The sequence below is a fragment of the Heteronotia binoei genome, chromosome 21, assembly GCF_032191835.1.
Source record: "Heteronotia binoei isolate CCM8104 ecotype False Entrance Well chromosome 21, APGP_CSIRO_Hbin_v1, whole genome shotgun sequence".
Classification (NCBI taxonomy): Eukaryota; Metazoa; Chordata; class Lepidosauria; order Squamata; family Gekkonidae; genus Heteronotia; species Heteronotia binoei.
The window spans coordinates 57,829,878-57,851,648 of record NC_083243.1 but is presented as its reverse complement, the minus strand read 5'-3'; the positions used below and the strand labels follow the sequence as shown (position 1 = coordinate 57,851,648).

At 42.0% G+C, this 21,771-nt stretch overlaps 1 protein-coding gene across 16 annotated transcripts in view; it reads right to left on the bottom strand.

The window, feature by feature from the left end:
* RALGAPA1 (Ral GTPase activating protein catalytic subunit alpha 1) overlaps positions 1-21,771 on the bottom strand; it is a 177,027-nt gene that overhangs the window by 121,823 nt on the left and 33,433 nt on the right. For 10 of the 16 annotated variants that reach the window (XM_060262571.1, XM_060262572.1, XM_060262573.1 and 7 more), the window contains exons 15-17: positions 20,590-20,827; positions 18,343-18,504; positions 830-970 (exon numbers count right to left, since the gene is read on the bottom strand). In XM_060262571.1, the coding sequence (XP_060118554.1) occupies positions 830-970; positions 18,343-18,504; positions 20,590-20,827 (541 nt within the window). The remainder of the gene's footprint in view (positions 1-829; positions 971-18,342; positions 18,505-20,589; positions 20,828-21,771) is intronic. The other 6 variants (XM_060262577.1, XM_060262578.1, XM_060262583.1 and 3 more) reach the window with 1 other exon arrangement.

The following is a 21,771-nucleotide window of genomic DNA, read 5'->3' as shown; positions in this document are numbered from 1 at the left end:
CAGTGCTTCATGCCATCTAATACCATTCAGGAATGCTGATTTAAAAGGAATGTTACCAATATGGTACTGGTATTGTTATAGCACGTGTGCTTAAAAATATGCTGTTCAGGGGAGAGCAAAAGAGTTTCATTAGCAGGTCAACAGGCTGTCTAAAGCAGTGTATACACATGTAAAAATATTTGGTTTATGTTAGACAAAAGAGTGGGTTGGCTCTTATTTCTATACAGTATATTAGTATTATTTGTAAGACATTTATATATTCTATGTGTGTTATACTTGTGCAGTGTTCACTAATGTAATCCTGCTTTTTAGTAAACCCTATTCATTTACAGACATGTTTCCCAAATATACTGATCATAACAAGCAGTCAAAAGCAAAAGTCCATAATGTTGGTAAGTTAAAAAAACGTGATAGCTATGATGTTGACCAGAAAGGGTGTGCAAAATATCCTCAACAGTTCCATGTTGAAGACTGGTATGATAAAACATCTTTTCTTCTTTCTTCTCCTGTCTTGCCATCCCATTAAGAAAACCTATTTCAAAAGTATTCCCCAGATAACTGTGTTAAACTTTTTAAAAGTCAGTTGCAAAAGCAGAAAGTAACATTATTTTCATTAATTGGCACAGCACTAGCTTCTCACAGTTCCAGAATGAGCCATAAATATAGCACATCACATAACTCAATAGATTCATTCTTAAGCTCTTCTGCATTTTCTCCCCACCCCTAAATATTTTACTCTGAAAAATGTATTGATTATGCAGATTTTTTTTGAAAGCAGAAGGATTAAAAAAGTGAAAGGGGGTGCAGAAATTAGCAGAGGTGGCACTACCTGAAAGCTCATCAGAAAGGGGAGTGAGAACAATATCAGGCAAGAAGGGTTTGGAAGTATGGATCAGAACAGGAGCACTTTTAGCACTGCGTATATAGGCCGATGGCAGAGCACATTCACCAATGGATCGGCTTCTCATGGCTTTAAAAAAAGGAAAAGAAAGAAGTGGGGAAGGAAAAAAAGAAGAGTGACTATAATGAAAGGCTAGTGTCACAGAAAAAGCAGCAACAGAGAAAACAAAGATAAAAAGGAAGAAAATTTAAATTAAAACATTTCAGCACAGCAGATATTGGCAGAGCTGTAAGGAAAAAATAATCAGTGGGCACATCAAACATTTTTTTAAAAACTCTTTAATGTAAGATATCAATAAAGCCTATATTTGCACAATTACAATTGTTTCATATTCCAAAAAAAGGCTAAGATCTATTACTTTTTCACTGCATCAGGGGTTGGGAAAAAGTTAGCAAGTTGAAAGCCATTCCACAAACACTCAAAATGTGCAAAATTCTACTCTGATAAGGCAGATGCCTTATCTTTGCATTTTTTAAAACAACTGTCTTTTAGACCAGATTCCTAAGAGCTTCTAGGCAAACATTCAGTAAGAAATACAATTTAATTCATCCAGAAGTTTGTCAATTTTAGAGGATGTTCAGACATTATAGGACTTGATGTCTTTCAACTGTCATTGAGGGTCACAAGTGCACTAAGAATGTACTGTGTGTGGATCATCCATACATATAGCTACAATTGTGTGGTGGCCATTTTTGTAATCATAGGCAGCACACTCTTCAGCCGGTTTGATCACGAGAATCGGTTTACAGTAGCTGCTAGTCTGTCTGGATTAGTTGTAGGAGTATTCTCAAACATAAGGGGAGGGACGGTGGCTCAGTGGTAGAACATCTGCTTGGTAAGCAGAAGGTCCCAGGTTCAATCCCTGGCATCTCCAAAAAAGGGTCCAGGCAAATAGGTGTGAAAAACCTCAGCTTGAGACCCTGGAGAGCCGCTGCCAGTCTGAGTAGACAATACTGACTTTGATGGACCAAGGGTCTGATTCAGTAGAAGGCAGCTTCATATGTCCATAAGATTAAAATGTGACTTTCTATCAAGGTAATATGCCAACAGATGACCTTCTTCAATTTAAATTATTGTCTCCCCCCCCCCCATATCTATTTAAACAAGAGGATGTATCCAAGAGTTCCATTGCTCTAGTTGTGAAACTTTCCACCAGTTGAGGGAGTCTTGTTCTAGAGGAAGAGGTATCTTCCACCAGCAGAAGGTTGCTTGTACTGGAAGAATACTCCATTATCAGGCAAATGGAAACTTGGGATCTAACTTGAAATCTTGGTAAGATCAAAATGCTACAAGATTGCATTCCTTTCCTAGGAATCCTTTCCTAGGACTGTAATCCTTTCCTAGGAATAACCCCTTTGAAAAAAATGAGACTTAATTCTAAGTAGACCAGCGTAAGATTGCTCCCTATATATTAACAGTGCTAGGGTTGCCAGGTCCAATTCAAGAAATATCTGGGGACTTGGGGTGGAGCCAGGAACAAGATTGTGCAAGCATAATTGAACTCCAAAGGGAGTTCTGGTCATCACATTTAAAGGGACCGCACACCTTTTAAATGCCTTCCCTCCATAATGAAGGATCTGGGCACCTTCTTTTGGGGCTAATAGGATGGGACCCCCTGGTCCAATCTTTCTGAAATTTGGAGGGTATTTTGAGGAGACGCACTGGATGATATGCTGTAAATTTGGTGCTTCTACCTCAAAAAAACAGTCCATCCGAGCTCAAGATACCCTCAGATCAATTCTATTACACCCTATGGGAATTGGTCTCCATAGGGAATAATGGAGTGCCCAGCAGACATTTCTCTCCCCCCCCCGCTTTCTGAGGACCCTGAAGTGGGGGGAGGGCCTCCAAATTGGGGATCCCTTGCCCCCACTTGGGGATTCAATATGAATAGAGAATCACAGATAAATGACTAGCAAAGGAGCCCCTAAGGGTTCTGCAACTAAACCAGCCTCCAATATAATCAACAAATTTTCATTGAAATTTATAAAGGAAACAAACAACCACTTAAAGCAGTGAATTGTACATAAGGTGAAGTCATACAATATGCACAGTCCTTTCTAAGGACAAAATTAGGTGAAGTTATATAGTATGCACAGTCTTTTTTGGGCCCAATAGGCCTCCAAATGGTTTCAGCCAAGAGCTGGCAAAGTAGAGTCTTCTTCACAAGTCAAACTGCTGTAGAAAAAAAGCCAACAGTAGCAACCAGCTACGAAGGCAGCGCCTCTCTGCCTCCGTTTCTCTGAAGCTTCCACAGGCTTAATGCAAAAGATTACAAAGTTGATAATGGAAATCAATCCTTCAAGTACAATGAAAGTTGCATTTATAATGTGGTGCTCCACAACTTTCATTGTACTTGAAGGACTGATTTCCATTATCAACTTTGTAATCTTCAGAGAAACGGAGGCAGAGAGGCGCCGCCTTCGTAGCTGGTTGCTACTGTTGGCTTTTCTTCAAACTTCTCTAAATTACTGATGTGAAAGTTTGATGCTTGTTCTTAGTTCACATAATGAAACCAGAGGCCATGAAAATTCACAACATCAGCAATTAAGTAACAATGCACCCAAAGCTTTCACAATCACAGGTATCATCTAACAGTAAAATTGCATGTACATCATCAGTAAGTCTATACGACTTAATTAGCATTTACGTTTTAACTGTATGCTAAATGTTGTAATTAAGCTTAGCTTCACGGGTGTTAATGACTTGAAGAAGCAGTGTATGAGCACAAGGCAAAATATCCCATGCATTTTATTCTTCTTTGGAGGGAAATAATGTGAATTAATACCTTATTATTGCTATTTTCCAGTTTCGGGGAATATTTTAAGATAAATTCTCACTTGGTAATACATCACAGGATACTTCAAAATATGTTCTACTTTTCCTTTAATAAAAGGTAAAGGTAGTCCACTGTGCAAGCACCAGCCATTTCCGACTCTGGGGTGACGTCATATCACCTTTTCACAGCAGACTTTTTACAGGGTGGTTTGCCATTTCCTTCCCCAGTCATCCACACTTTCCCCCCAGCAAGCTGGGTACTCATTTTACTAACCTCAGAAAGATGGAAGGCTGAGTCAACATTGAGCCAGCTACCTGAACCCAGCTTCCGCTGGGATCGAACTCAGATCATGAGCAGAGAGCTTGGACTGCAGTACTGCAGTTTTACCACTCTGCACCACAGGGCTCCCTTTTCCTTTAATAGATCTAAGTAAAATGAACAAGCATGTAATAATATACCTCTGGGATTGGCATTTTCTAAATAATTTTGCACTGTTTCTGTTTAGTCAACCAATGCCACAACAACTACACAAAAAGTTTACAAAAGGGCACAGAAACTTATTTTTGCCTTACCGAAGGAAATCAACTTAGTAAAGATTTTTAAATCCATGTGCATATCAAATTATGAGGTAATTAAAATAAACTTGTAAAATCAGACTGATTACATAAGCTGCATGCAGAAGATGAAAAATGAGGTTATAAGCCCCACTCCACATAGGGCTGGCCCTTCCATTAGGCTTTTGTCTAGGGTACCGTCAGGGCGGGGAGGCACCAAATTTGGCCCTCCCCCCTCCCCATGCCCTAGGCAAATCCCTCATTTGCCTAAGGGCTGCACTCCCTAGTCTCCTCCCCCCTCCCGTCCCCAAATCATTGCAATGGCTGGGAAGGGGCAATGGACTGCCATGGTTTCCCAGGCGATTTAAAGCCCCCACCCGCCAATCAGTTGATTGGCGGGTAAAGTAGTGCCAAAGGCTAATGGCTCCTATGCCGGCCCTCTGGCACAATCAGTGTGGGGTGAGGCTGGCCGGGGCAGCAGCATCGGGAAGGAATTCCGGCGAAAGAGCAGCAGCAGCCACTGCTGCCGCTGCCTCCTCCTACCTTCTTTCCCACCATCCAGGAAGGAAGGTGGGAGGAGGTAGCGGCAGCAATGGCCATGGCCGCTCCTTCTGCGGGATTCCTTCCCAATGCTGCTGCCCCGGTTGGCCCTTACCCCACACTAATTGCACCAGAGGGCCGAGGGCTTTAAATCACCTAGGAAGCCGTGGCGGTCCACCGCCCCTTCCCAGGCATTGAAATGACATGGGGAAGGGAGGGGTGAGGTGGCTGGGGAGCCTGGGAAGGACCCTCGCAGGCTGTAACCCTCAAGAGGGGTGAGGTGTGGCTCTGTGGAGGGGGAGGAGTGCAGCTCTGCAGGGGGGGGGGGGGTGGCGGGAGGTAAGTCTGCCTGGGGCGCCCTGCAGATGGCCCTGTGCACACACTGACTTAAGTGTGCAACTTGTGACTGATTATGAGATAATGCTCACCAAGTTTCTACAAATGCTGACAAAACAGCTTCCTTTACCCCAAGATATTCAAACTATGCTCTTTTGTCTCTACACACATACTCAAACCCAACCAGAAAGCAGAATATAAATCGACAGTTGTAAATAGCCTTGGTCATCTTTATAGATCCAGGTGGGTTAGCTGTGTTGGTGTGAAACAAGAGAACAACCTTAGAGTCCAGTGGCACCTTTAAGGCCAACGAAGTTTTATTCTGTATATGAACTTTCATGCACATGCACAGTTCTTCAGATATATCTGAAGAAGTGTGTGTGAACGTGAAAGCTCATATATTGAATAAAACTTTGTTCATCTTAAAGGTGTCACTGGACTCTAAGGTTGTTCTATTGGTATTAAATAGTTTAAAATTTATTTTAAAAATTATTTTTTGAAACTTTGTTCTATTGGTCATCTTTAGATAGAGAATGAGTTTAGAAATTTTAAAGTCTATACTGTTTTTTTATAGTATATTTGAATCCAGAAACCACACAGAGGATTCTGCTCAGGCACCTTGTTTCAGCCTCTGCCTCCTACAGTCTTTTGAGTCATCTTGAAGGTTTGGAACAAAAAGCACAGGGACTTGTTTGCAGAGAAAAAGCCTCCATTCACCCCTGCCCCCCACACACATATTATTGATTCCAAAATTTTCATCTGTTAGTTCCAACAACAAACATTGTTTAAGTACTGTATTTATTCTACACTGCAGCATCATGGCCCTATATTTACAACTGATATCATAAACAAACAGTGCATGACCAATGCATATGCCCAACAGAAGGACAAACAATGCCTAGAGAGACTATAAAGACACAGGCCTCTCTCTCCTTATGATCAAGACTACAATCAGAGAAGAAAAAGAAACAACATTGAGATGAACCAGGATTTTTCACATGACCTTAGAGAGTGTAGTATAATTAGTAAGAGATGAACCCATGCTGCTTTGAAATCAAGCCCTGGCCCATGTAGGAGAGGCAGGTTGGAAATCGCAAGAATAAAACAAATATTAAACTTGTGGTATCAAAACTGACTGCCTTCAAATTCCTAGCACAGTCTATTCCTAATGACAAAGAGAGGGAGGGAGAGATGAAGAAATGTACAGGAATTTTATTTAATTGATAAGAACATTAAGAAATTGCAGGAGGTATCAGCAGTACACATTTATTTTTTAAGATATATGAAAATTCATCCTGGCAAGCAGATGTGTAACTGTACATGATGAAATCCCTATTGAGGAACTGTATGTGATGAAATCCCTATCATGAATTTCTTCAAAATCTGTGAGATCACTTCCTAGTGCTAATGTAAAGCTGCATAATTTAATAATTTGTGATGTTCATTCAGAATGTGAGATGCAATAGGTTTTAAATATGTGGCCTGGAAGTTTCAGAATGAGGAGCTCATCTCTGTGTCACCATTAGAACAGCGAAAGGAGAGAACGACTGCATCAACCACTTCTATAAAAAGCTTCTTCAACACTAGTAAGCCAGAGTGGATCACTTGATAAGGCTGGATTCCTATAAAATTCCTATACAGTTAGGACCGTATCATGTCTTGGCAGAAGGCCTTTCAGACTGCTGCTTTCTGGACTATCTACATGACTTGGCAAAAACCTGGTCTAGCAATTCCAAACAGTCTGTTTTCTTAGAATCTTGAGTGTAAACACACAATGCTAAGCCACCCTTACAAATAATTACTTGCCCTCTTCTTTAACCTCCTCCTAATGTCATCTTGCTGTTGCGCTATGGCTCTGCTTCTCTAATCTTTTGAGGCTGTAAGACAGAAACTAAAAGATGAGCAAGACAGACACACCGCTGAACTTGTACTTTGTGCTAGTAGGCCTTAAAGGCTAGAAAAGACAACACAGCGTGAAGGTAGCCATTATCTGTGCAATGAACATGCTTTCCATGAGCCAAGTCAATTTGCCACTTTTAGTGCTCCCTAGGCACAGTGCAGGTAAACAAACAAGTGCCAAATCTTAAGACCTCTATAGGTTATCAGAACAAGTCAAGTAATTTCATCATCACATATGTAAGCAATCAAATATTTATTGCAAACAATATATCCTTCTTTCAAATATCAACCAGCAGAACACTGACTACTGATAAACATTCCAGGCTTTGTGAAAAGGAAAGTGTACAGATCTAGCCGTAACCCTGAACAAAGATCAGCTGTGCTAGATATTACATATGATAATAAGGATTATAAAGCCTAACAAAAGACAACAGTTTAGTCCAAAAGACATGGTATGCTGAATAACTTATGAAGCCTTTGAAAGAGACATTAATTCCTCAGTTCTTTCTCCTAATATTTTAAGACACTATCTTTTGTATAGTACATCATTTCTATACAGACTGTGCATCTCTTGCACAAAACATTCATTACATTCCTCTAGTGATATCTTAATGGTAAAATAAATTTGTGTAAAAAATACCAAAGAGTAACAAATGCAGCTATCAAAACCACTGATAAACAAGGAAGGAAGTGAGCAGAAGGGTCCCCACAAGGATCAGTGAGCTATTTAATTTGCTCATATATTTGGAATCGGCCATGAGCAGTGCAGTGGCCAAGTTTGCAGATAATGCAAAATTATTCATGATGGCGAAAACCAAGACAGATTGTGAAGAGCTACAATACTTTTACTGCAGACAGAATTAAAGGGCTGAGTACTGTATCTATAATGAACAGTCACACTGTTCTTTGGCATTTCAGAGCACAGCCTCTTCACTGGACTGCTTTTTCTTGCAACAGGAGGATCTTTAAATTAGGCAAATGGGCAACAAAGTAGCAAATAAATTTCCATGTTAGTAAGTATACAGTTATACACAATGGAACCTAGAATCCTAACTTTAAATATATGCTGATGGTATCTGAATTGGCTGAGAACAAGACTGAAAGAAACCTTGGGGGCTTGAGAGACTTTGCCCTTGTAATTGTGGAGAGGTAGAGATGGAGGTGCACATATTTCTTCCATGTCCTTTTTATGAGATTCATATTCTAGGTATTCTTCCATTACTTGAATCCTGTTCAGATACTTCTGATTTAGATATTATAAACTGGTTTCTGTCTGATGAGGATACAGAGATTATTCAGAAAATAGCTAGGTTCTGTTCCCAAGCGATGAAACTTTGTATTATTTGTACTTCCCAGGGTATCAAAGAACTTGACAGAGTGGGTTCTAATTTTTAACAGTTTCTATTCTAACTGGAGAGGTGTATATTTTTAATTATATCTGTTCAAGGATACAGGTTAGTATATACTGTAATAGTATTAATATTATAAACCCTGATCAGTTTGTATTTGCTGATCTGTATTAATGCAAAGATTTTATATTTTTTGTTTTTAGTATCTATGTTTTTATCTGTTACCCCTTGTATTCTGGTCATGGACTGTAATAAACTATTTGATTAGACTCTCCCTTCGTCATCTCTCCTCACCCCATGGACAATTTTATAAACCTCTATCATATCCACACACCCCAGTCATCTCTTTTCTAAACTTAACAGTCCCAGATTCTTTCTTCATTGGAAAGATGCTTCAATTCCATAATACGGTGACAGAACTGTACACAGTATTCTAAATGAGGCCACTTTATCGATCTATACAGGGTCATTATATTATCAGCCCTCTTATTCTCAATCCCTTACCTAATAATCCCTAATATAGAGTTTGCCTTTTTCACTGCTGCAGCACACTGAGTTGACACTTTCACTGAGCTATCCACTACAACCCCAAGATCTTTTCCTTTTTGCGATAACAGCACGGTGCTAACAGACGTGTTTGTCAGAGCTCCGGCTCTGCAGAATCTGTGCTGGTTTTTTTGGGGGGGTTCTTCAGCTGGTAAGAACTCGGTGGTGACTCTGTTGGAGGGGCACTCGTGCAGAGGAGTGCTGGGTGCTCTGTGCCGGTTTTTCTGAGCATAGAGCCCATTCAACATACTACTTCAAGCCCGGATAGACCAGACGCCTTAATGGCGAATTAGCTGTGACCACCGGAGAAGGAGAGTAGGTGAAGCGGCATTTGGAGGACAGAATAAATGGTAAAGAAGGGGGGGGGGGAAGTATAAAGTATATAACTGGAGACATAAACAAAGGAAAGAACTTACTAAGTGAGTTGTTTTGCCCCTACTTTCGAGTGGAGTCCAAAGCTGGGGGGAAAGAGACTTGGTTTGGCGAATACACAAAGGCAGAAAGTGGAGGAGTGGTGGAGGACTACCTTGGCAGCAACGGTGGAGGTTGGGAGTCGCAGACTGGCTGTGATTGTAAAAGTTTGTGAAGAGCACTGAGACAGAGGAGGTGAAGAAAGGGGGAAAAGAGGAAAGAAGCAGGAGATTTCTGATGATTTAAGGGGAGCCTTCATGAACTTCTTTTCCTCTCCCTTTTCCCATATGCTCGTGTGTGGCGATTTTCTTAAGGAGACAAGGAGCTAAAGATGGGAGACTTTTGATGTAGTATAAAGTTTCCAGGAATGCAAGGGCGGAGGTGAGGTGGAGAGGCTGGAATTCCGTTGGCAGAGATGTGGAAGAACAGGAATGGATTTACTGAACTGGCTTTTTGAACTGGTAGCAGAAAGGAGGAGCAGAGATTGAAATTAAGAAGAGGAGGAAAAGGGAGAAGAAGAAGAGGAAGACAGAAGGATAAGCGGTTGGGAAACATTAAGGATTCAAAAGAGACAGTTAACAAATAATTAATGGATTGAATAATTAACTATTGTTAATTTGATTACTGCTGATTTTCTATATGATTTTCTATATGTAATGAGTTAATGTGAATGTTCGGGTGAAGAGTGTTTGGTGGTAAAGAATAGTAATTTAAGGATATAAAAACCAACTGGCATGTGAGAGTGTTAAAGGAAGGTGATGTATGAATTTTGAGTGAAGTAAGGCGAAGTAGTAGTATATGAATTGGAATTGGGGTGACAGTAAGACCTTGGACAATAGAAAAATGAGTACGACGTACAAGTAAGACAAAACAGATAGGTTAGTCCCACTATTGGCAACTTTAAAACTGATGGAGGTAATGTCCTCACAGGAAGTTATAGAGGAACTGCAGAATTCTATGCAACTGTATTTTATGAATGCACTGAGTCAGGTGCAGGCAAATCTGACAGAACAATTAGATGGAGTAAATAAGAAATTAGATGGCCTGCAAAAGCAACTGACGGAAGTAAAGGAAGAGATTCATGGCTTGACACAATCTACAAAATATGTGGAAGGAAAGTTGGAAGTAGTGAATGAAAAGTCTGAGGAGACTGAAAAAGTTCAAAAATACGAAGGGGACAGATTAGTGAGAATAGAAACGGCGCAGGTAGTGCATATTTCAGGAATGCAGAATATTCCAGAGGATAGGTATGACGATATAAAGGAGGTGATAGAAGAGATCTTGACACCAGTTCTTGGTATGAAGAAAAAGGAACTGGAGAAAGATATAGAAAATGGCTACAGAGCTTGCCTTATTTATTTCAAGGAAAACCTCCTGCTGAGAGAGGTTTATATAAGGTGTATTAGGAGGAAAATGAAGGAACTGGTCTGCCAGACGATGAGAGACAAATCATTAAAGTTATATCGTTGGCATATTACACCAATAAAACTGAAAAAGTGTATTCCAAAATTGCTGGTTGCTTTGTTGCAGGGAAACAAATTGATACCATACAATTCATAAACAAAGTAAGATGATTTGAAATGCCAATGTTTTTTTTTCTTCTTTTTTGGACCACAGTGTAGAAGAAAGAAAGTTTTTTTTCCGTTAGTTCTAGACTTAGCTGAGCTAGATACTTTGATGGAGATATTAAGAGAAGAAATTAACAAATAGACAAACAGATAGAAGAAAATGGAATTTATTGTATGAAAGTGTATTCCGAAATTGCTGGGTTTTTGTTGTTGTTGCAGGGAATTAAATTGATATTATGTAATTTATAAACAAAGTAAGATGACTTGAAATGCCAAATGTTCTTTTGGATCATAGTGCAGAAGAAAAAGTATTTTTGGTTGGTTCTAGACTGAGCTGAGGTAGATACTCTGATGGAGATATTAAGAGAAGAAATTAACAAATATACAAATAGATAGAAGGGAAATGGAACTTATTGTATGAATGGTTATGGGGGAAAGATAATAAGAATATAGTGTAAAAAGGGGTTAACTGTAGAATGTATGGTTTGGGTTAGGCTAGAACAAAGGATTTGTATTCTAATGATCTAAGTATATAATGCATCCCGCGGTCTACATCCCTAAGTTTATGTTTTGTGTGTGTGTGTGTGTGTGTATATATATATATATATATATATATATATATATATATATATATATAGTTGTTGTTGTTGCTAAATGTAATAAAAAGTTAACCCCCCCCCCCAAAAAAAAGATCTTTTCCTTTTTCAGTCTTAGCAAGTTCAGACCCTATTAGCCTATACTTGAAGCTGGGAATTTTTTTTTGGCCTGGTGTGCATCAACTTACACTTACCAACTCTGAATTTCAGTTGCCACATTGTCACCTACTCACCCAGTTTGTGGAGGTCCTCTTGAACGTCTTATACTGAGCTTTTCATAGTCACCATCATGAATAACTTTGTATCATCTGCAAACCTGGGCACTACACTACTCACTGCTAGTTCCAGATCATTTATGAATATATTAAATTAAACTGGTCCTTGTGGGACCCCACTGCTTACTTCCCTTCGTTATGAAAACTGTGTTTATTCCTACTTTTTGCTTCCTGTCATTTAACCAGTTTTTAATCCATAAGACAAGCCATCCTTTTATCTCATGATTCTTATCCCTATTTCTTCCTCTCCCATAATAATAGAACTTGAAGGGTTCCCTAGTTATGGAAACTAAGAAATACATCTTCACCTAATTAGAACATAAATTGTACAATTCATTGCTAATGGATATAGTGATGGCCCTGAGCACAGATAGTTTAAAAAAAGTGTTATGAAGAAGAGGTCCATCGACTACTAGCCATGGTTAGTAAAGGGAGCCTCTATAGTCAGAGGCAGCAAACCTCTGAATATCAACACTAAGAGACAACATCACAGAATCAGCTTAGTCTCTATATCTTGATTGCTGGCCCTCTTGCACAGCTGGTGTGCCACTGTGTGAAACAGTATGCTGGAGTATATGGGCCAATGGTTTGATCCAAGAGGGCACTTATGCTCTTATACTGAGCTTTAAGCATAAAAATAGTAACATGACTTTCCCCTAACTCATTGTACTTCTTATGATCAAGCAAGAGTATCTTCATCTCTTTATCAAACTCAGCCAACAGGAGAACACAGTTATTCTTAGCAGTTTCTCCAACATTATGGACATTCAAAGACTTGAGCAACGAGTACCAGATCTTCTTATATAAAGACTGATGTACAGTGGTTGATTTTAATAAAGTAAAGATAAGTTGATTATATCTGACATATTTTTATTTCTGGAGTACTGTGATCATCTCAAACCCATGAGAATAGAGATGTGAAGGCCTGGAAATAAAGCACATTCTTTTTTTCTCCAAATACTTTATTTCAAGTTTTCCAGTGGGAAATATGGGTGAGCATTGAAAAGAACTCTCACTAAACTTTTTTTCTCTTATTTGTAACGAGTGAAATGCATTGCAAGATGAGGTTTAACTCATCTAAAATGTATTGGGAAAATTAGGAAATATCAGGTACCACTGGGGGAAAAACCCTGCTCGAAAATATTTTTTCCCCTTTTGGAATCAGTGAAATGCATGAAGACAGTGTTTCCCATTTGCAGGGTCACGACCCGGTACCGGGCCACGGAAGTCTCACTACCAGGTCACAAGAAAAGCCAAAGCTAACACCCCCAGCAAAGCATGACCTCTGCTCTGCTTCCTTCCTTCCCCTGTCTCTGTTGTGCAGAGAAAAGCTAGGCTTGAAGACTGACAGAGTGGAAGGAGCTGGGCTACCTCTCCTTCCTTCTCCCTCCCCTTTCCAGTGTTTGAGAGAAAAGCTGGCATCCACTGGCACTTTAGATCCATAAGTGTTCTTTAAGGTATGAGCTTTCATTTGCCTTGGAGTATGTTCTTTTGGGGAGATTTTCCCAGGAGGCCTGGGCGGCAGCGAAGGGGTGTGTGGTTTTTTTAAATTTATATCCTGCCCTTCCCACCAAGAAGCCGGGAGGGGCGGGGAGTGGGCATTCCAGTAGCTTTTTTTTTTTTTTTTTAACCAAACAACCCCTGGGCAGAATTGTTGCTGGCTGGCATCATCTGATGGTGAGTAAGGCTTCCCCCCCCCCACCTTTGTCTCCCTTCTGTCCTTCCTTTCTTTCCCTGCAAGTGATGCTGTCTGTATTCTTGGTGCTAGGTGGGAGGAAGCAGCAGTGGGAGGGCTTCTAGTGCCCTGGCCCCACCGGTGGACATTCTGGTGCTTTTTGGGCATTGTATGAGATAATTTTTGAGTGGATGGTCCACTGTCCTGATCCAACATGGCTTCTCTTATTTTTTTTCTTTCCATGTCTTTCTTTTCTTTTCCTTTCCTTCCATTTAATTCTTTCCCTTTCTCTTTCTTTCTTTCCTTCTATTTTTACTGGATAAAACTTTTATTTATTATGTATTTATTTCATTAAATTTCTATCCCTCCCTCTCCGCAAGCGGACTCAGGGCAGCTTACAACATTCATTTTCACAAGTTAAAAACCAATAAAACATAATTACAATTTTAAATTTTTAAAAAACCATTTCATGGTGCTGTATCACTACAATGTACAATATAGGCGGGTTCTTCTTTTCAAACGGTGATCACCAAGTACTCTATATGATGTCAAGTGGCAGCTCTCTTCCAGTTAAATATCAAAGGCCTGTTGAAACAATTCGGTCTTACAGGCCCTGTGGAAAGTAGAAAGATCCCACAGGGCCCTTATGGCCTCCGGGAGAGCATTCCACAATTCTGGTGCTGCCACCGAGAAGGCCCTAGCTCGTGTCAAACACAACCTAGCCTCCTTTGGTTCAGGGATGGACAACAGATTTTTTGTCCCTGAATGCAGTGCTCTCTGGGGAATATGTGGAGAAAGGCGGTCCTGCAGATAGACAGGTCCCTGACCATAAAGGGCTTTAAAGGTCAATACCAACACCTTGAAACGAACTCGGAACACAACAGGTAGCCAGTGCAGCTCTTTCAGCACTGGCCGAATGTGCTCCCATCGAGGGAGCCTCATTAACAGCCCTGCCACAGTGTTCTGCACTAGCTGTAGTTTCCGAGTCAGCGTCAAGGGTAGCCCCATGTAGAGAGCATTACAGTAATCCATTCTTGAAGTGACATAGCATGGATCACCATTGCTAAGTCGTTGTGCTCCAGGAAAGGGGCCAACTGCCGCACTCGCCAAAGATGAAAAAAGGCAGATCTAATAGTGGCTGCTACTTGGGCCTCCATTGTAAGGGAGGACTCAAGGAGCACACCCAAGCTCTGTTGACAATACCTTGTAGTGCTTCATGCAGCAACGCCTGGCTAGCTTTTATAAGCCAGGACAGGCACGAGTCCAACCCACAGGTCGTAGGGCGTACAGCAAAAAGGATCCTGTCGACTTTCTCCAGGCTGAGTGGATTGAAGGAATCTAGAGTTGGACCAGAAGACGTGCTCGGTGCCCCAAGTTCTTTCACTGTATCAATTATGGTGGGAAGGTCGCGTCGGAGTGACGAGACCTTATCTGTGAAAAAACTCACAAAACCTCACAGCCATTTCCAATTCTCTAATGTTTTGTTTACCATGCGGTAAAGTTGTTAATGACCAAATTATACTAAACAATTGTGCTGGGCGTGAGGTCACAGATGCAATCCGGGACGCAAAGTAAGTCTTCTTTGTGGCCCGGACTGCCATCTCATAGGTCCGCATAAATGACCTATAAGATGTTCTCGTAGCTTCGTTGTATGTCGCCATTGTCTCTCTAGTCATCTTAATTGCCGTTTCATTGATTGCAGCTCCAGGGTCTACTATGGAGTGGATCGTGAACGAGGATGAAGAGGACGTCGGGGGGCGATCTTGTCGATGGCTGTAGAGAGTTGGTTATTCCAGATCTCCACCAGCTCATCCAATGAGTCACCAGAGGGCCAGGAATTCCGCAAAGCCATTTGAAGCCGCAAAGGGTCCATCTGGCTTTGTGGGCAAGCTAAAACTTGCTCACCGCCTAAACGGGATAGGGGTGGAATATCCATACGAGCCCTCAGGGCATGGTGGTCAGACCATGGCACTGCCTCGGCAGAAATCTGATCCACTACAACTCCCGCCGCAAAGATCAGGTCTAATGTGTGCCCAGCCCGATGTGTAGGCGCTGTTATATATTGGGACAGTCCCAGTGCATCACCCAAGTGGAAGCCGCGTCCTCGGCATCGGCATTGAAGTCACCCAGGACTATAAGCCGAGGATACTCCAATGCCCAGCCTGCTACAGCCTCCATTAGGGACAGTAGGGCACTGGCCGGTGCGTTAGGCGGATGGTACACCAGCCAAATTGCCAAACTCTTCCCCACATCAGGCCAGCACACTCTATGCCCACGATCTTTGGCGGCGGGAACGCCCTGAAGGAGCAATCCTCCCGTATGAAAAAGGCCACCCCGCCCACCGCCCGCTAGTCCAAGCCTGGTGAAGAATGGAAAACCCAGGCGGGGCTACTTGGGAGAGAGCAACTGTCTCCCCGTCCCGCACCCAGGTCTCCGTTCATTTTCTGTTCATCATACTGTTGTTGCAGACATAGGAGCTCTGCCAATGAAATGTTGGCACCCCCAGTTGTAGCCAGCTGGCCTTTCTATGAGATTTCTGTGTGAGTGAGTGAGAGGTGTGGGGCAGAAAGAGATTATTGGAGATTACTGGTGTATATCTCAACAGCACTGCAAGTGATGGTACTATGAACCTGGCACCATTTAACCTGCTTTTAATAGCTGTCCAACACCAAAATTAAACTCCTCCTGTAGATATTAAAAAGGATGAAAGAAGTTTACTGGCTAAATATCTGCACAACAGGTTGCTTTTAAAGGCATGGGAAACACAGCCAGTAAAAAGCTGCAAGCTCCTTATAAATGTTCTTTTTGGGATAACCGCAGAAAAGCTTGTATAAACTTCATATAACTTGAAATTACCGTATTTTTCGGTCCATAAGACGCTCCGGACCATAGGATGCACCTTCCTCCTGGGGGGCGATCCACTGCCTCCACCTCCGATCCCGGCGCTTCCCCCGCGCCTGCCTGCCTGGCTCCAGCTCTGCTTCCAGCAAGCGTTGGGATCGCTCCACGCTGCCCCCACCGCAAACCCAGTGCTTCGCGAGCACCAGCTGTGGAGGGGGCAGCGTGCTTCCGATCCTGGCGCTTGCTTTAAGCATCAGAGCTGGAGCCAGGCAGACAGGCACGGAGGAAGCACGCTGCCCCCTCCGCAGCCGGCGCTCGCGAAGCGCTGGGTTTGCGGTAGGGGCAGCATGGAGCGATCCCAGCGCTTGCTAGAAGCAGAGCTGGAGCCAGGCAGGCGCAGGGGAAGCGCTGGGATCGGAGGCGGAGGTAGCGGATCGCCCCCCCCCTACAGAGGAAGGTACATCCTATCGTCCCTTCGCTCCAAAAGACGCACACACTTCCCCCCCACTTTTTTTGGGGGGGGGAGTGCGTCTTATGGTCTGAAAAATATGTAATTCATTAGTTGCAGTACAATTCTCTGCTACCTTTCACAGCAATTTCCCAGTGTTTCAGCTAAGGAAAAGTATGAAAAATAGCTGTCAAAAGATTTTCTTGAAACCAAGCAAGCTTGGTTGTAGCTTGAGTCAGGGTTCCAGTTGTAGCAGCTGAAGGAAGGGCCTACTAAATGTGTCAGCCTATTTTGAGGTAGAGCAGCTGCCAGGGCCCAGTGGGGGTGGTACACAGGGCTGGCATTCCTGATGACAATGGCAACAGCACTCCCAACTGCATACACTGGCCAGTGCTGTTGAGGAAGGGATGTGTAGGTGGTGCAGGCAATTGAACATGGGCATTAGGAGTGCCTGCAAGCTGGAGAAGAACACACAAACAGATAAGTTCATGCAGGTGTGGGGGTGGAAAGAGAGGACCGGTCACACCACCCCCATTTTGGCTCAGCATGAGTTTCAGAGAGATTTTTCTGAAAATGAATTTACTTCTGAAGAGGAGGCAGGTTTGGGGGAGTGGCTTGGAAGTGATATTACAGGAAAAGGTGGAGTTTTAGTTCAGTGTGCCCTGGAAGTGACATCACTTGGCCCTTGACCTGGAAGTGACACCACAGGAAATTACATAATTCCTGTCTCCTGGCTCCACTCCCATAGTCTCCTGGCCCTACCCCTGAATTTTAGTGGGCCACGAAGGAAAAGTGTAAAAATAACTGGGCCACAGGAAAGAAAAGTTTGGGAAACCCTGCACTAAGACATCTTAAGGTGCAGCTATCTCTTGCTTTAGTAATGGGTATGCTTGCAATTTGTGGAAAATTAAGGCATTTACACTTCATTTTATCTTGTTAAAGCAGCACAATGGTTTTATGTTTGATAGAAAAAACACTGCCTTTCAATTTTTCCCAAAACTGCTATCTTTACAAAATAAACAAAACGATTTCCAGCGGCTTCTGGTATCTGGAAATGTAACGTCCCTACATGACAACAGCAAAAAAATAGAATGAAATAAAACTACATACTTTCAGAAAAGTTACAGGTTTAGATGAATGCATTTCTAAGGCAGGCATTTCTAAGAGCCCAATCTTCTGTTTCCTCTTTAGCAAATAAAGCAGCTAATTATAGAAAGTCCCATTCACAGAGAGACATGAATTCTGTCTGACAAGAATTCACTACAAGCATGGCTGTAACTATGGGTGCTGCTGTTTGCAGAAATTAAATCACAATGACCTGTCAATATACCTAACAAAAGGCAATCGATTGTGTCTGGATCATGAAGACAAATCCTTACATGTTGACTATGCAATGGATCACAGGATCATCTCTTGGAAGTCAGATATTTGGGTTTATCTGTAAAAAATGATCTGTATCTTAAAGCCAAACACCAATGTTTCATTACCTGACACTAGGTTTGTCTATGCATGCATATAAAGTACAAGCTACATGTAGGAAAACACTGTTTGCAGATAGAAGCTTTGGATTATTAATTCATCTTCCAAATGTTTTTATACATCATATAAGCTCCTTGGTACATACCGACTGTTTTTTGTCGCACTATGCTTCTGGCCTTTTCTGTTCCTGGAGATCCAGTTGTGGTTGCGCTGCGCTGCCTCATTGGGGCCTGGCCTGGCTGATCACGGCTCCAGCCTCTTGAAAATGACTTATCAACAGATGCCTTTTGAAACTCATGTCCAACACCTGCAGGAGATAAAAAACCCAGACAATTATGGATCAGTCCATCCAGCAGGACCATTATATATATTCTATGACACTTTAAATCAGGGTTGTCAAACATAAGCCCTGGAGGCCAGAACTGGCCTGTCCAGGGCTCTTATGTGGCCAGCAAGCAACTGGTGCAAGAGAGGGAACAGGAGGCTGCTCGGGGTGGGGGGCTAGGGAGGGCAGAGCCACTCTGATTGTGGCTTCAGCATGGTGGAATAACCTCATCTGCAGCAATCAAACAGAACCTCTTCAGGGACAGCCTCACTGATAAGTTGGGAGCCACTGCAGCAACATTCATACTGCTCCACTTGACCTGCAGCTCCACGGATGCTGTCCCAGATGGCTGCAGCGATCAGCATTTGCACAGGGTGGGGTGCAGACATTCCTCTATTGGGGTATACTGGCAGCCAGCTGTGCTTTGGTCCATGGAGGGGCATTTTTGGGCAGTTTCTTCCACACATTGGGGCCCTAGTCCACTAAGCATGTGACTCAGCAGCTGGGTCTCCTTCCTCTATGGACCACCCAGCACATGGTCAGGCCAAACAAAGTGACATTTATGTCAGATCTGGCACTTATAACAAATGAGTTTACCTCTGCTTTAAATTAATGAAGTCAGTCAATGGCAAAGATAGTGGGGCCTATACTTTACCATGAACTCAGCAAAATCTGAAGAGCTTTTCTCCAGCCTAATGTGCCTTCTGGAAATAAGAGCTACTTCCACTGGAAGGGAGCTTCTAGTTTTGCTGAGTGGAATGGAAGGACAGAATTCCTTCAAAAGTATTATTTAATTAAAATAGTATTTGTGGTCCATATAGCAAAAGAAGGGGACAGATGAATAACTCTGGGGAGAGTTCCAGAATTTCTCCAGTCATGCTGTCATGACTGAGAAGGCTCTCTCCTGGGCTGCCACCCACCTAATCTCAAAATGTGGGGGCACTCAAAGCAGGGCCTCCAAGTTGACCCGTGGACTCACAAGGGATAAGGTATCCTTTAGGTATGCTGGCCCCAAACTATACAGGGCTTGGACGGCCAAAACCAACACTTTGAATTGTGCCTAGAAACAAACTGGAAGTCAGTGTAGGTGGGCCAAGTCTAGAGTGATATGGTCCCTGTGACTCCCATCAGTCAACATGCTGGCTACAGCATTCTATTAAGCCATTCTAACAACCTCACAGCCCTCTGACATGCTCTTCTGGTATAAGCTAACATGATTTTAAATAATTTCTTCTAACATCCTTACAGATAACCATTCATTTAAAAGACTTCAGCATCCAAGTTGGCCTGGATGGGAAGTGTAGACCACAGCTCACCAATATGGATGTAACAGCAAATGGACAGCAACAGGTGAAGCGGGAGGGGAGCAGAAGGTATGACCAATGTAATGCATCCCAGTTTCGGTTTAGACATTGTAGGCAAGTTCCTTTTCGAAGAATTTTCCAGCTACTCACCCCATAATTAGCATACAGAACAATTGTACTTGAAGCTTCAGAAGGGTGATTTACTGAGATTTTTAAACATGGACTACAGGATGACAAGGCTGGCTATCAAACATGAATACATATTAATGTAGTTTTTAATTTAAATATTAAATACTATGAAAGACTGCTCAAAAGCAAGAAAGAAAATAAAAGGTGTTTATCTCTTCTTTCCCATGCCTGATCTAAAATTTAAAATGCCCTAAGCTACATTTCAATCTGTGTGTGTGTTTGGTGTAATGGTTAAGAGCCAGCTTGGTGCAGTGGTTAAGAGTGGTGGTCTCTAATCTGGAGAACCAGGTTTGATTCCCCACTCCTATATATAAAGCCAACTGGGTGACCTTGGGTCAATCACAAGTTATCTCACATCTCTCTCAGCCCCACCTACCTCACAGAGTTTCTGCTGTGGGGAAAGGAAGGGAAAGTGATTGTAAGTTGCTCTGAGACTCCTTTGGGTAGTGAAGGGTGGGGTATAAAATCAACTCCTCCTCTTCTTGGGGAGCAAACTGCAACTCTGGAGGAGCATTTAAAAGAAATTAAAATACCCTTTGAGGAGCTGCTAGCTTGGAGATGTTGAATACTGTACCTTTGCCTTTATGCTTCTTTTGTTTCTGCTCACTTAATTTATCCAATGGCAAATCACTGAGATCCAAGCTGTATAAGTTTCTAGCTAATACTTTTGTTAGAGTCTCCATGGTTAGGGACCACTCAGTGGCCAGCTCTTCCCAATAAGTCAACGATGATAATACTGACAACAGGTCATCCCAAAGTTCTCGGGAGATGTACACATTTAGATTTGCTTTGATCCAAGCTACTATAAGAGTCTAAAAAACAAACATGTCATTAGTAACAGTAAAAGGTTACCACATCCACCCTGAGCCCAATTTGGAAAAGGTCAGAATATAAATCCACAGAAATAAATAAAATAAATAAATGAATGAATACCAACAGAACAGGGATGCACAACTCAGCTCATTTTCAGGCCCATAGATTTTTTACAAACTCAAGAAGGCCTTGCTGCTATGTTAACTTCAGAAAGAATCTTCTGCTGCAATATAAGCACCACATTTTCTATTTAACCCTTTTTAAAACTAACATCTTTTTTTCTGGAAATACCCCACCACCCACTTTTTCCTCACCTGAAAGGGTTTCAAGTATGTGTTAGCATTCACAAAAAGGCGATATAGAATATAAAGCATGATACCATACTGGCTATACTCTGAATAAGATGCCTATTTTAGGACTATATTACATATTTATCAGAATCAAACTGTGGAATTTGCCTAGAACTGTAAACTACAGATGAACGTTACCCATTTCTGAATGTTCCCTTACTTACAAACATCAACAGAACACCTGCTTATCAAGGAGAGAGATATGCTGACAGTTTCCCTTTAATTTGTTAAAGAATTGCCTTGCTGGATCAGGCCAAAAGCTAGTGATTTATCACACAGATTAACAGTTGGCTAAGCATTCACTAAGAAAAACTGATGGCCATCTTCTGTTTGTTCCCTGAACCTTGTACTGATGTCTAACACCTCTATACTCAAAAGATCCATTTAGCCAACAAAGTGTGCTACAAAAACAACAAACATGCCCCTATAAAAAACATGCCTCACATCAACACTTGAAGCGTGAAGTGGCACAGCCCATGAAAGATCTTGTTTATAATTTTGGTCAGGTATTAAAGACATCAGGGACCATCAATAATTCCTTAAAAATACTTTAAAAACTACCCTACACCAAGCTGTTCAAAGCTGAACATTCA